This window comes from Salvelinus sp. IW2-2015, linkage group LG23 (genome assembly GCF_002910315.2).
Source record: "Salvelinus sp. IW2-2015 linkage group LG23, ASM291031v2, whole genome shotgun sequence".
NCBI classification, from domain to species: Eukaryota; Metazoa; Chordata; class Actinopteri; order Salmoniformes; family Salmonidae; genus Salvelinus; species Salvelinus sp. IW2-2015.
In genome coordinates, this window is record NC_036863.1 from 30,313,507 (window position 1) to 30,329,390 (window position 15,884).

Here is a 15,884-nt window from a genome sequence, read left to right on the forward strand (position 1 = left end):
TCACCAGAACCCCCTGTTAGTCACATGTTTGTCTTGATTTTTTTCCTTAAATTTTTCCCCTCTTCCCAGCATAGGGCGCTAGTCGATTCAGGCGCAGCTGGGAACTTTATGGATCGGCGACTCGCTCTTAGGTTACGGGTTCCGCTTGTGCCGATAGATTCTCCCTTTCCCGTGCACTCCCTAGAGAAGCCGGCCATTAGGGTCAGGGGTGGTCAGGGAGACAACGGTTCCCCTGGACATGGTGACGCAGGGGAATCATAAGGAGCGTATTAGCTTTTATATTATTGATTCGCCTGCGTTTCCGGTGGTACTAGGGATTCCCTGGCTGGCCCGGCACAATCCTAAAATTTCGTGGAAACAGGGGGTTCTCCAGGGGTGGTCAAAGGAGTGTTCTGGAAGGTGTTTGGGAGTTTCCATCGGTGCCACGTCGGTGGAAAGTCCAGACCAGGGTTCCACGGTGCGCATTCCCCCGAGTTGCCGATTTGGCAATCGCTTTCAGTAAAAAGAAAGCGACTAAATTACCACCTTATCGACCGGGAAGGGATTGTGCGATAGATCTCCAGGTAGACGCTGCGCTTCCCAAGAGTCACGTGTACCCATTGTCCCAGAGGAGACGGGGCTATGGAGACATATGTCACTTGAGTCTCTGGACAGGGGTACATTCGGTCCTCCATCTCACCCGCCTCCTCGAGTTTCTTTTTTGTGAAGAAAAAGGAGGAGGTTTGCGTCCGTGTATTGATTATAGAGCGTTAAATGCCATCACAGTGGGGTTTAGTTACCCACTACCTCTCATTGCTACGGCAATGGAATCATTTCACGGAGCGCAGTTCTTCACAAAATTGGATCTCAGGAGCGCGTATAGTCTGGTGCGTATTCGGAAAGGAGACGAGTGGAAAACCGCATTTAGTACCACATCGGGCCATTATGAGTACTGCGTCATGCCGTATGGGTTAAAGAATGCTCCAGCCGTTTTCCAATCCTTTGTAGACGATATTCTCAGGGACCTGCACGGGCAGGGAGTGGTTGTTTATATCGATGACATTCTGATCTACTCAGCCACTTACGCCGCGCATGTGTCTCTGGTACGCAAGGTGCTTGGTAGACTACTGGAGCATGACCTATATGTCAAGGCTGAGAAGTGATGTGTTCTCCAAACGAGCCGTCTCTTTTCTGGGTTATCGCATTTCCACCTCGGGCGTGGTGGTAGGGAGTGACCGCATTAAGGCCGTGCGTAATTGGCCGACTCCGACCACGGTAAAAGAAGTGCAGCGGTTTTTGGTTTTTGCCAACTACTACCGGAGGTTTATCCGGGTTTTGGCCAGGTGGCAGCTCTATTACCTCACTGCTAAAGGGGGGTCCGGTGCGTTTGCAGTGGTCAGCAAAAGCGGACGGAGCTTTCAACAGGTTGAAGGCGCTGTTCACGGATGCGCCCGTGTTGGCACATCCGGATCCCTCTCTAGCATTCATAGTGGAGGTGGACGCGTCCGAGGCTGGTAGGTGCCGTGCTATCACAGCGCTCTGGTACGCCACCAAAACTCCACCCCTGTGCTTTCTTCTCGAAGAAGCTCAGCCCAGCGGAGCGTAACTATGATGTGGGGGACCGGGAGTTGTTTAGCAGTGGTCAGTGCCCTGAAGGTGTGGAGACACTGGCTTGAGGGGCTAAGCACCTTTTCTCATCTGGACCGACCACCAGAATCTGGAGTATATTCGGGCAGCCAGGAGACTGAATCCACGTCAAGCAAGGGGCCATGTTCTTTACCCGATTCCAGTTTACCTTAACGTATAGACCGGGTCCCAGAACGTAAAGGCGGATGCACTGTCCCGTTTTTACGACTCGGACGATCGGCCCACCGAACCCACTCCCATCCTTCCCGCCTCTAGGCTGATAGCACCAGTGGTGTGGGAAGTGGACTCGGACATCGAGCGGGCGTTACGGGCGGAACCCGCTCCTCCTCAGTGTCCGGTGGGCGGAAGTACGTGCCGCTTGGTGTCCGGGACAAATTGATTCGGTGGGCTCATGTTCTACCCTCCTCGGGTCACCCTGGGGTGAAGAGGACAGTGGGGAGCCTTCGGGGAAGGTATTTGGTGGCCTACCTTGGCAAGAGACGTTAGGGTTTATGTTTCCTCCTGTTCGGTATGCGCCCAGAGTAAGGCTCCTAGGCACCTTCCTAGAGGGAAGTTACAACCCCTCCCGTTCCACAAACGGCCTTGGTCGCACCTGTCCGTAGATTTTCTGACCGATCTTCCCCGTCTCAGGGGAACACTACGGTACTGGTGATTGTGGATCGGTTCTCGAAGTCCTGTCGTCTCCTCCGTTGCCCGGTATTCCTACAGCCCTACAGACTGCGGAGGCATTATTCACCCACGTCTTCCGGCACTACGGGGTGCGGAGGACATTGTTTCTGATCGGGGTCCCAATTCACGTCCCGAGTATGGAGGGCGTTTATGGAGCGGTTGGGGGTCTCGGTCAGCCTTACCTCCGGTTATCACCCTGAGAGTAATGGGCAGGTGGAGAGAGTGAACCAGGAGTGGGTAGGTTTCTGCGGTCGTATTGTCAGGACCGGCCAGGGGAGTGGGCGAGATACATTCCCTGGGCCGAAATGGCCCAGAACTCACTACGCCACTCCTCTACTAACATGTCCCCCTTTCAGTGTGTATTGGGGTACCAGCCGGTCCTGGCACCATGGCATCCGAGCCAGACCGAGGCTCTGCGGTGGAGGAATGGGTGCAGCGCTCCAAGGAGACATGGATAGCCGTCCAGGAATCACTTCAACAAGCTAGTGGACGGCAGAAGAGGAGTGCTGACCGCCACCGCAGTGAGGCCCCCGTGTTTGTACCGGGGACAGGGTCTGGCTCTCGACCCGAACCTGCCCCTCCGCTTGCCCTGCCGGAAGCTGGGTCCGCAGTGTTAGGGCCCTTCAAAGTCCTGAGGAGAATAAACGAGGTGTTATCATTTACAACTCCCTTCCTATTATCGTATTAACCCCTCGTTTCATGTGTCTCTCCTCAGGCCGGTGGTAGCTGGTCCCCTGCAGGACGGTGAGTACGGAGGTCCTCCTCCCCCTCTGGACATCGAGGGGTCCCCGGCGTACACGATACGGGCCATTCTGGACTCGAGACGCCGGGTGAGGGCCTGCAGTACCTCGGTGGACTGGGAGGGCTACGGTCCGGAGGAGAGGTGCTGGGTACCGGTGGGGGACATTTTTGGATCCGTCTATGCTGAGGGATTTTCCATCGCCTCCATCCGGATCGCCCTGCACCTCGTCCTCCGGGTCGACCTCGAGGCCGGTGTCGGCGCGCTGCGGGAGCCGCGCGTCAGAGGGGTACTGTCACGACTTCGACCGAGGCAGGCTCTCCTTCCCGTTCGGGTGGCGTTCGGCGGTCGTCGTCACCGGCCTATTAGCTGCCACTGATCCTTTTCTCCCCTCCCTATGTGTTTATTGGGCGCACCTGTTTGTATGAGGGTTAATTAGTTGGGCTTATTTAATCACCGCATACACGTTTCTTTGTGCGGGATTGTTTGTTTGTAAGTGGTGGTGTTTGTTTCGTGCATCGTGTTTGCTGTACTGTTTTCGTATTCCCCGTGTCTTGGGGTTGTTTAAGTGGTCACCCAGTGTGTTAGTTGGGTGGCCTAGTTTTCTACATGTTCATTAAAGAACATATTGGTTATTGCACCTGCTGTTGCCTGCGCTTGACTTCCACTCCGACACCCAGGCCTTACACATGTTCTGAGCAAGGAACTTAAACGTTAGCTTTTTTACATGGCACATATTGCAGTTTTACTTTCTTCTCCAACACTTTGTTTTTGCATTATTTAAACCAATTCGAACATGTTTCATTATTTATTTGAGGCTAAATTGATATTATTGATGATTATATTAAGTAAAATAAGTGTTCATTCAGTATTGTTGTAATTGTCATTATTACAAATTAATTAATAAATAAAAATTGGCCGATTAATCGGTATCGGCTTTTTTTGGTCCTCCAATAATCGGTATCGGCGTTGAAAAATCATAATCGGTCGACCTCTATATTAAATCCCTTTTACTTTTAGATGTGTGCATTAAAGCAGGAAGCACCAGTGACTCAATTAATAAAAAAGTGGTCAGATGAAGCAGATGCAAAGCTACAGGCCTGATTTGCTAGCACAGACTGGAATATGTCCGGGATTCCTTCGATTACATTGAGGAGTACACCACATCAGTCATTGGCTTCATCAATAAGTGCATCGATGACGTTGTCCCCACAGTGACCGTACGTACAAACCCCAACCATAAACCATGGATTACAAGCAACATCCGCACTGAGCTAAAGGCTAGAGCTGCCGCTTTCAAGGAGCGGGACTCTAACCCGGAAGCTTATAAGAAATCCCGCTATGCCGTCCGACGAACCATCAAACAGGCAAATCGTCAATACAGGACTAAGATCGAAACGTACTACACCGGCTCCAACGCTCGTCGGATGTGGCAGGGCTTGCAAACCATTACAGACTACAAAGGGAAGCACAGCCGAGAACTGCCCAGTGACACGAGCCTACCAGACGAGCTAAACTACTTCTATGCTCGCTTCGAGGCAAATAACACTGAAACATGCATGAGAGCACCAGCTGTTCTGGAAGACTGTGTGATCATGCTCTCTGCAGCCAATGTGAGTAAGACCTTAAAACAGGTCAACATTCACAAGGCCGCAGGGAAAGACAGATTACCAGGACGTGTACTGCGAGCATTCGCAGACCAACTGGCAGGTGTCTTCAATGACATTTTCAACCTCTCCTTGTCCGAGTCTGTAATATCAACATGTTTAAGCAGACCACCATAGTCCCTGTGCACAAGAACACTAAGGTAACCTGCCTAAATGACTACCYACCCATAYCACTCACTTCTGTAGCCATAAAGTGCTTTGAAAGGCTGATCATGGCTCACATGAACACCATTATCCCAGAAACCCTAGACTCACTCCAACTTGCATACTGTCCTAACAGATCCACAGATGATGCAATTTCTATTGCACTCCACACTGCCCTTTCCCACCTGGACAAAAAGTACACCTATGTTTAGAATGCTATTCATTGACTACAGCTCAGCGTTCAACACCATAGTGCCCTCAATAAGCTAAGGACCCTGGGACTAAACACCTTCCTCTGCAACTGGATCCTGGACTTTCTGACAGGCCACCCCAAGTTGGTAAGGGTAGGTAACAACACATCCGCCACACTGATCCTCAACACAGGGGCCKCGACAAACTAACATGGTCCAAGCACACCAAGACAGTAGTGAAGAGGGCACGACAAAACCTATTCCCCTCAGGAGACTGAAAAGATTTGGCATGGGTCCTCAGATCCTCAAAAGGTTCTACAGCTGCACCATCGAGAGCATCCTGACTGATTGCGTCACCGCCTGGTATGGCAAGTGCTCGGCCTCCGTGGCCTCCGACCGCAAGCCACTACAGAGGGTAGTGCGTACGGCCCAGTACATCACTGGGGCAAAGCTTCCTGCCATCCAGGACCTCTATACCAGGCTGTATTTTCTTTGTTGGTTAGGGGCTCGTAAGTAAGCATTTCACTGTAAGGTTGTATTCGGCGCATGTGACTAATAACATTTGATTTGATCAAATGAACATCCTGCTGAGATATCAGATAACAAGCATCCTGTTAATTAGAGCTACCTACCGGAATCGCTCCTGTCCAGCTGTGTCCCAGATCTGCAGCTTGACCGTCTTGCCAGCGACCATTACCACCCGGGAGCCAAACTCCACTCCGATGGTGTGGCTGGAGTCCTGCTTGACTACATGAGACAGAACAGACAACACAAAACAAAACATACTCTGTTGCACGTGGTGGTAGAGAAGCTTTGCTGGCATATTTAATGTTGTCTCATACAGCCTAATGTAAATGTAGAGTAAACATATCCAAAAACGTGGTAGTGATACTAGTGAATATACCAATCAGTACCCTACTGATTACAGTACCATAATATAACATTACAGTACCATAATATAACATTACAGTGCCATAATATAACATTACAGTACCCTAATAGAACATTACAGTACCATAATAGAACATTACAGTACCCTACTATAACATTACAGTACCCTAATAGAACATTACAGTACCATAACATTACAGTACCATACTATAACATTACATACCCGACTATAACATTACAGTACTATAACATTACCCTACTATAACATTTACAGTTACACCTACCATACCATTACAGTACTATAACATTACAGTACCCTACTATAACATTACAGTACTAATAACATTACAGTACTCTACTATAACATACATACCCTACCATACCATTACAGTACCCTACTATAACATTACAGTACCCTACCATACCATTACAGTACCCTACTATAACATTACAGTACTATAACATTACAGTAACCTACTATACCATTACAGTACCCTACTATACCATTACAGTACCCTACTATAACATTACAGTAACCTACTATAACATTACAGTACCCTACTATATCATTATAGTACCCTACTATAACATTACAGTACTATAACATTACAGTAACCTACTATAACATCATAGTACCCTACTATAACATTACCATACCATTATAGTACCCTACTATAACATTACCATACCATTACAGTACCCTACTATAACATTACCATAATATTACAGTACCATACTATAACATTACAGTACTATAACATGACAGTACAGTACCGTACTATAACATTACAGTACCCTAATAGAACATTACAGTACTATAACATTACAGTACCCTACTATAACATTACAGTACCCCACTATCACATTACAGTACCCTACTATAACATTACAGTACCCTACTATAACATTACAGTACCCTACTATAACATTACAGTACCCTACTATAACATTACTGTACCCCAATAGAACATTACAGTACCCTACTATAACATTACAGTACCCTACTATAACATTACAGTGCCATAATATAACATTACAGTGRCATAATATAACATTACGGCGCCATAATATAACATTACAGTGCCATCTCCATGAGGGCAGTGATCTTTAAGACGTGCATATACTGTTTCTGGAAGTTATCAATTTAATAACAATTTCACTTACACTTGTTTTCTATAAATTGATGGAGAAGACAGGATTTCCCTGATCCCGCACTTCCAATCACCAAGAATTTAAAAAGGAAATCTGGAAAAGAACGAAGGAGAAGAAATGATGATTACACATTTACTACATCACACGACTAACGTTACAACAGACTGACCACATGGAAGCAGCCAAGAGCAGAGACGTTGAAAGTCGCTATGTCTTTTTCTCACAAATCAAACAGAAGCAGTGGTTAAGGTTCCTGACGACGAGTGTTACATATCTAGAGAACTAGCTAACTATCTTATAGACTGACAAGTAATGTTTACTAAGTTGCTAGCTATAGGCGGCTGTCTAGCCTACAAGCTTCATCTTGTTTCTTATCCCAGACGAAAGAACAACCCGCATAGCATATAGTGACGCCAAATATTGCTTGCTTACCATATCTTTCTGTCATTTCCTTTGATGGATTGAAGCTCTTCGAGTGATGAAATGTCAATAAAGAACTTATTGGCTTATGAAAAATTGCCACAAATCCCGTTTAATCAGAAGGGTTCATCCACATAAATTGTTTTGCCATCCAAGACAGACGCACGTGATGACGACAATTGCGACGCTCTAGCTACGTAAAATTATTTGTAGAAGAAGGGCACACATCATGGACTGTAGGCTTTGTCGCTTGTAGCATTTTGGATCAATATTTTACTCTCAGTGAGATGATAACATGAATTCTGTTATGTTTCTGATATTTATTTAGGCATATATAATTGTAGAATTATTTAAATTGATGAATAATCAGTGTAATAGGCCTGAGTATGTAATGTGTGTTTGTGCTTCCTTTGAAAGTGACATACTGAGGTGTCAAAAAATATTAATTGATGGGAGCAGTTTCAGAAGGTTCAAACATGTACTAAACATTTATTCAACAATTTAAGCAAAAATCAAGAAAAAGGGAACAATGCAGTTTAATGACACTTTTGAGTAAGCACCAATCATTGAATATGCACCCATTCACCCATTCTTACGCTTTGAGTGCACTTCCAAAGTAAATTATAAGGCATGTGGTCAGATGGCCAGTATTCACCCTGTGTGGTCTTAAGATGGCAAGTGTTCTGTGGTATAACCCCCCCCCCCCCCCCCCCCAAGGTGAACTAGTTGTCTTTTAGATTTGACTGAAAATTCCCTCCCATATAAACATTACATTTGTCTGTAAACATCTTTAGTGTACCAACACCAAACACTGGATTTGAAATCTTGTTCCCATTCACAGACACCACAATGGGAAAATGGAAATATAAAACACCAGTAGCCTTCCAAAGAACACTCACACCCCCATGAGGTCCTTGTACCCCCTCCCGTCACACCCCCATGAGGTCCTTGTACCCCTCCCCCCTTGTCAGAGTTTCCCAGCCCCTAATCCCAGGTGGTCTGATAAGACTATGAATYACCCCCCTCTTTTCCCATAGATCCCCCTTTCTCTGTCTTATCACTTTGACTTTTGTTTGTGTTTTGGGGCCAGGGCTGGCACCGGGGCCAGGGTGGTGGTTGGAGCAGGTTTAGCCGCAGTAGAGGGTCTCAGCATACTGCACAACCTCTTAAACCTGCAAATACAAAAATGAAAGTGTCAAAAGAGGGAAATCAGTTATTTTATACTGCGTCAAAAATGACGAGATATTTATAATGTGTTGAGCATAGTTGCTGGGTTATTGTGACCTGAATGTTTTAAAGAACATAATATTAAATGTCCCTGTAGGGTTTAGTGAGGAAATTAGCCATATGAAAAATTAAAACAGTCATATTAGTCATTTCAACAGGCTTGTTCAGCACTTACAAGCTTTTGATTTTCCTCAGGAGGCCGTTGACCGCTTTGCCAATCCTCTTCATCCGACCCTGTCACCGAAACACAAGTGCATATTAAACACAGTCCTTTGGTTGCTGCTGTAATGTGGATTACATTATAATTATCTACAAGCAGAGTCTGTGAACAGCAGGAGCTCTTTGCCTCACCTGCATTTGTTTGTAGAATAGAGGAAGAGAGAAAACACAGATGACACCTGTGAAAGAGACAGTGAAGGAAATCAGATCAACAAACTATGTTCACAGACATTATTTACATATAGCTTGATGACAGATCAGAGGTGATGGGGTAAAGTGAAGTATGAATGAAACAGAGAGAGCAATGTAGCATGTTATGGTATTAGAGCATAATCATGTATGAGGGTAGTGCTGTAGGATGGTGTGGTGTAAGACACTAAGATAGAGAGGTGGATCAGAATGGTCTCACCAACTATCACCAGGGTCAGTCCGTTGGTCGTGATGCCCACATAGACCAACACGCACAGCAGCAACACAAACTGACAACAGAAAAACATTTGTTTAGATTGTCATTGTTTGGAATAGGTATAGATAGCATGTGAGTTTACGAAGCAATGTATATGTTTTGTTGATGTATTGTATATATTGCATCTGTCCAATTGCTGATTTAAGCCCTCAGGAGGACCAGTTATGTTMTCTGACTCAAGTGCTGGTGAATGTGTGACTTCAACCTTTAGCTTCTTCCCCAATCCCTACACATATTTTACAGTACATAATTACAGTAATACACAGAGTTTTTTTGCGTTTTCAGAGGGACATTGACAGTGGCTCCTGACCTTGATGGAGTCCATGATGCTGCCGATYAAGAGCAGGCGTTTGATCTCTGTGACGGCGAAGGCAATCKTCAGCACCACTTCCTCCACCACCAACACCGTCTCCTCATCTGTCAGAGAGCTGTCGTCTCCTATATAAGACCTGGTACCACACACACGCACACACGCACACACGCACACGCACACGCACACATCCCTAGTTTACAAGAAGCATTTTCTACCAACAGATGCATAGAGCCATACACAGATGGCTGTTTGTGTGTGTGTGTGTGTGTGTGTGTGTGTGTGTGTGTGTGTGTGTGTGTGTGTGTGTGTGTGTGTGTGTGTGTGTGTGGTGTGTGTGTGTGTTTGTGCGTGTGTGCGTGCGTGCGTGCGTGCGTGCGTGCGTGCGTGCGTGCGTGCGTGCGTGTACACAGATGGCTGTTAGGGTGAAATGATATCTCTCTCTATATATAAACTAGAGCATGGTAACTGCTGTAAACTGTACTCACTGGAAGGGGTGAACTCCTTCAGGGTTCTTCCGTATCAGCTCTAGGAGTTTGTAGTAGAGGCGTAGGGGGAAGGTGAGACACATGATGGCCATACACAGGTAGGACAGCACGGTGATGGCACTGAGCTGGAACAGGCTGGCCAGCCCTATCACCAGCCCTGTGAACACCAGCCCTGTCTTCCCCACGTCTCGCCAGTAGATCAGATCCACTACTGCAGAGAGACAGAGAGAGGATGGAGTGTGTATAGATCATTCATACATTCATTCATCCATCCATTCATTAATGAATTAATCAGTAAGTGGTGGAGGACAACAAGTGAATGGAAGGGAGAGATAGATGAGTCGTACAGATGAATAAGTGTGGATGCCGGGGCTGGTACTCAGACTGATCTGGATGAGCGATTTACAGATGTAGGAGCTTAATTTGAGCTAGTTTGCAACAGCAGGAAAATAATCTTGCAGCAACAGGAAATGTTAATRATTATGTGGATTAAACTTAATGAACATTTTTTGTAGGGGTTGAGACATTTTTCGTTAGGGCAAATCAAGTCTGATATTTTAAAGTGGAAATTATAAACTTTAGAAGCCTTTTTAAACTTTGAATACACTACATGTTTGTATTTCCTGCTGTGCAGATAAATTCTCAGCAACTAAAGAGTGCTCAAATTAAGATCGTACAATTTTATGGAGAGCAATTGAGCTCATCTGATGTCTGGAAGGAAAAGAGACTTATGTATATAGATAGATGGAAAGAGAAGTGGTCTATCTTAGATATTTAATGTGTTTGTTTTCAGCTGGGCTGTCTTAATTTGTTAGATATTTATTCCAGATTGGTGGTGATCTACAAATGTAGGATTTTAATTTGACCACCCTGTTGCAGATGAACTTTTCCGCAGGAAATTTAAAACTTGTAGTGTATTTGAGGTTTAAAAAGGCATCTGAAGTTTGTAATTTCCACTTTGAAATTTCAGACTTGATTTTCCCTCACCGAAAATGTATCAACACCTTCAAAAATGTCCATTAATTATAATCCACATAATAATTCACGTTTCCTAATACTGCAGGATTATTTTTTGTAATATTGGAACTGTGGTGAATGCTGTGGTCAAACAAGGGATAAATGCAACATGTCTTTGATAATTAAGTAACAAGTTACATCATTGGGCAGTGATACCATTGCCTCAGCCCTGACTMTTGGCAATACAAGTATGAAATATGTCAATTACATTAGCTGAACACTGACAGTGTGGATTAAAGGAGGACAACAAGGGAGTTACAAAGGAGATATCCCCAGCACATTTTGTTAATAGCCYTCTTAATTCATTGAGTGCATTCTTGTATTATATTATATTATCTAGTTTGGCTCCTGGATGRTGATTGTCTGAAAGCTATGGTATATTTAAGCAATAAGCCCCAAGGGGGTGTGGTAAATGGCCAATACGCATCGGCTAAGGACTGTTCTTATGCACGACACAGCGCAGAGTGCCTGTATACAGCTCTTAGCCGTGGTATATTAGCCATATACTACAAATCCCGAGGTGCCCTATTGCTATTATAAACTGGTTACCAATGTAATTAGAGCAGTAAAAATAAATGTTTTGTCACCCGTGGTATACGGTCTGATATACCACAGCTTTCAGCCAATCAGCCTTCAGGACTCGAACCACCCAGTTTATAACATACATTATAAACTGGGTGGTTCGAGCCCTGAATGCTGATTAGTTGAAGACCGTGATATATTGGCCATGTACCAGACCTACTCGGGCCTTATTGCTTAAATATACCATTGGTATGACGCAAAACGCTTGTTTACTGTTCTAATTACATTGGTAACCTGTTTATTTGATCAAATAAAACTCAATGAGATCAAATAGAGTAGTAATTTAGCAAAAATATAATTCAGCAATACGGCACCTCAGGGCTTTGTGGTATACAGTATGGCCAATAAAGCACGACTAAGGGCTGTATCCAAGCATTCCGCATTGCGTCGTGCATAAGAACAGCCCTTAGCCGTAGTATACTGGCCATACTCCATACCCCCTCGGGCCTTATTGCTTAATTATATTCTGTTCTATTTGATGTCACTGAGTTTTTATTTTATCATATTTTTCTGATTCCTGCTTACAAGAAGAAATTCAAACAGGACGTACCAGTGATGCACACAATAAGCTGCAGGACTGTTTCGCTGGCATAGACTGGAATATGTTCCGGGATTCCTTCGATTACATTCAGGAGTTTACCACATCAGCCACCGGCTTCATTAATAAATGCATCAACGAAGTCGTCCCCACAGTGAACGTGCGTACCATATCCAATCAGAACCCATGGATTCCAGGCAACATCTGTACTGAGCTAAAGGCTAAAGTTGCCGCTTTCAAGGACTGGGACACTGATCTGGACGCTTATAAGAAATCCCGCTTCACCCTCCGACGAACCATCAAACAGGCAAAGCGTCAATACAGGACTAAGATCAAATCTTACTACACCAGCTGACGCTTGTCGGATGTGGCAGGGCTTGCAAACTATCACGAATTACAAATGGAAACACAGCCGCTAGCTTCCCAGTGATGCTAGCCTACCAGACAAGCTAAATGCCTTCTATGCTTGCTTCGAGGCAAGCAACACTGAACCATGATTGAGATCACCAGCTGRTCCGGATGACTGTGTGATCTCTGTAGCCGATGTGAGTAAGTCCTGTAAATAGGTTAACATTCACAAGACCGCAGGGCCAGATAGGTTACCAGGACGCGTACTCAGAGCATGCGTACCCAGCTGGCAAGTGTCTTCACTAACATTTTCAACCTCTCCCTGAACCAGTCTGTAATACCTACATGTTTCAAGCAGACTACCATAGTCTCTGTGCCCAAGAACGCCTAGCGTAGCACTCACATCTGTAGCCATGAAATTACTAAACACCTCCCTCTGCAAATGGATCTTGGAGTTCCTGATGGCCCTCCCCCAGGTGGAGAGGGTAGGCAACAACACATCTGCCACGCTGACATGGGGGGCCCCTCAGGGGTGCGTTATTAGTCCCATCCTGTACTCCCTGTTCACCCACAACTGTGTGGCTGCGCACGACTCCAACACCATCATTATGTTTGCTAAGGACACAACGGTGGTAGGCCTGATCACCGACGACGATCAGACAGCAACTCCCTCAACGTCAGCAAGACAAAGATCCCTTGACTTTTTCCACATTTTCTTACGTTACAGCCTTATTCTAAAATGGATGAGAAAAACAAATCCTCAGTAATCTACTAATTGATCTATATAAATATTCAAACCCTTTGTTATGAAACTCGAAATTGAGCTCAGGTGCATCCTGTTTCCATTGATCATCCTTGAGATGTTTCTACAACTTCATTGGAGTCTGTCTATATAAGGTCCAACAGTTGACAGTGCATGTCAGAGCAAAAACCAAGCCATGAGGTCGATGGAATTGTCCATAGAGCTCAGAGACAGGATTGTGCCAAGCTTGTAGAGTCATACTAAAGAAGACTTGTGGCAGGATTGTGTCGTGGCACAGATCTGGGGAAGGGTACCAAAACATTTCTGCAGCATTGAAGGTCCCCAAGAACACAGTGGCCTCCATCATTGTTAAACGGAAGAAGTTTGGAAACCCCAAGACTCTTCCTAGAGCTGTCTGYCCTACTAAACTGAGCAATCGGGTGAGAAGGGCCTTAGTCAGGGAGGTGACCAAGAACCCGATGGTCACTCTGACAGAGCTCTAGAGTTCCTCTGTGGAGATGGGAGAAACTTCCAGAAGGACAACCATCTCTGCAGCACTCCACCAATCAGGCCTTTACGGTAGAGTGGCCAGACGGAAGCCACTCCTCAGTAAAAGGCACATGACAGCCCACTTGGAGTTTGCCAAAAGGCACCTAAAGWCTCTCAGACCCTGAGAAACAAGATTCTCTAGTCTGATGAAACCAAGATTGAACTCTTTGGCCTGAATGCCAAGCGTCACGTCTGGAAGTAAACCTGACCTCATCCCTACGGTGAAGCATGGTGGTGGCAGCATCATGCTGGGGGATGTTTTTCAGCGGCAGGGACTGGGAGACAAGTCAGGATTGAGGGAAAGATGAACGGAGCAAAGTACAGAGAGATCCTTGATGAAAACCTGCTCCAGAGCACTCAGGACTGGGGCGAAAGTTAATCTTCCAATAGGACAACAACCCTAAGCACACAGCCAAGACAATGCACGAGCGGCTTCGGGACAAGTTTCTGAATGTCCTTGAGTGGCCCAGCCAGAGCCCGAACTTGAACKCGATCGAACATCTCTGGAGAGACCTGAAAATAGCTGTGCAGCGACGCTCCTCATCCAACCTGACAGAGCTTGAGAGGATTTGCAGAGAAGAATGGGAGAAACTCCACAAATACAGGTTTGCCAAGCTTGTAGCGTCATACACAAGAAGACTCGAGGCTGTAATCGCTGCCAAAGGTGCTTCAGCAAAGTACTGAGTAAAAGGTCTGAATACTTATGTAAATGTGATATTTATGTTTTTTGGTTTTTATAAATTAGCAAAGATTTCTAAAAAAACAGTTTTTGTTTTGCCATTATGGGGTATTGTGTGTAGATTGTTGAGGGGGAAAAAATTATTTAATACATTTTAGAATAAGGCTGTAACCTAACAAAAAATGTCAAGGGGTCTGAATACTTTCTGAAGGCACTGTATGTACAAATCTACTTCAATTACCTTGTACCCCTGCAAGTCGACTCGGTACAGGTACCCTGTGTATATAGCAAAGTTATCGTTACTCGTGGTGTAAATCATTGCGCTGTGTACTCCAGTATATGACGAATAAACAAACTTGAACTTATGGCTTGTTTATTGTGTGTCTAATGCCTACAGTACCAGTACCCTATATGCTTCTTGAATTAACAAACGTCAACAGGCGAGTTGAAGATATATGGTCTCCACTCCATATGCCACACGTACACAACACATAGCTTACAGAGACATGTACTGTATTTATGGTTCTGTTCACAACACATGACCTCTTCGGGTAGTTAGGAGACAAACACACACGCATACACAATGCATTAAGTAGATTGTGCAAACGCACAGCAGATCTGCAGTAAAGCTGAAGAGTCCAAGTGTAAATCTAGAGGGGAAATTATCTGATTCAAACTAACATCCAGGAATCTTTCACAGATAGAGCCGAGTTCCCTCCTAGAGCCCAACCCTTAACCCTAAATACCCAGCAGCTGTGCCCATAATGATTCACCAACATAGCCAAGACAGATAAAATATTTGACGAGTAATCACTCCTCAAAGACAGATCAGGAGAAAGAGGCTTGCTAAGCACCATTCTGTCAGTAACTTGTTTTGTTTTTGTTGTCTATCCCTCTCTCCACTAACTGTAGGTCTCTTTGCCTATATCAGTGACCTGATTAGAACTAATCTTCCTGCCCACCTACCCATTAGTAGAGCCCCTGAGGTGGGCATGCGATCACAGAGGAGTCCTTCTCCCCTCTCACTGGTCCCACAGCCTCCTGGTCACATCAGCCCATACACAGAGGCCAGGTCTACCTAAGGCAAAGTCACACATTTACACCGTCTTACCTTTGGTGGCCATTTCGGCAGCGGATCACTCTGCAAACCACCCTACTAGCTTACTCTGCTGCTCACTAATCTCCTAGACCCCCTGCACTCCTATGGCCCTCGCTAGGAT

At 45.4% G+C, this 15,884-nt stretch overlaps 2 protein-coding genes across 5 annotated transcripts in view; both read right to left on the reverse strand.

The window, feature by feature from the left end:
* LOC111950015 (ras-related protein Rab-4B-like) overlaps positions 1–7,660 on the reverse strand; it is a 16,303-nt gene extending 8,643 nt beyond the window's left edge. For all 3 annotated transcript variants that reach the window (XR_002875444.2, XM_023967345.2, XM_023967346.2), the window contains exons 1-3: positions 7,512–7,660; positions 7,092–7,172; positions 5,669–5,783 (exon numbers count right to left, since the gene is read on the reverse strand). Coding sequence is in view for 2 of the 3 variants with exons in the window: in XM_023967345.2 (XP_023823113.1) it covers positions 5,669–5,783; positions 7,092–7,172; positions 7,512–7,527 (212 nt within the window). In the remaining variant the exon portion in view is untranslated. The remainder of the gene's footprint in view (positions 1–5,668; positions 5,784–7,091; positions 7,173–7,511) is intronic.
* A 541-nt stretch (positions 7,661–8,201) lies between these two features.
* Positions 8,202–15,884, reverse strand: LOC111950061 (reticulon-1-A). 2 transcript variants are annotated; one of them, XM_023967397.3, is made up of 7 exons: positions 15,776–15,884; positions 10,210–10,420; positions 9,722–9,860; positions 9,355–9,424; positions 9,078–9,124; positions 8,902–8,960; positions 8,202–8,671 (listed from the first exon to the last, which is right to left on the reverse strand). In XM_023967397.3, exons 1-7 carry the CDS (start codon positions 15,786–15,788, stop codon positions 8,557–8,559), a joined length of 654 nt encoding a protein of 217 aa, XP_023823165.1. In that variant the 5' UTR covers positions 15,789–15,884; the 3' UTR covers positions 8,202–8,556. The 2 variants fall into 2 exon arrangements, with proteins under 2 accessions (XP_023823165.1, XP_023823164.1); XM_023967396.3 differs by lacking the exon at positions 15,776–15,884 and adding an exon at positions 15,631–15,724.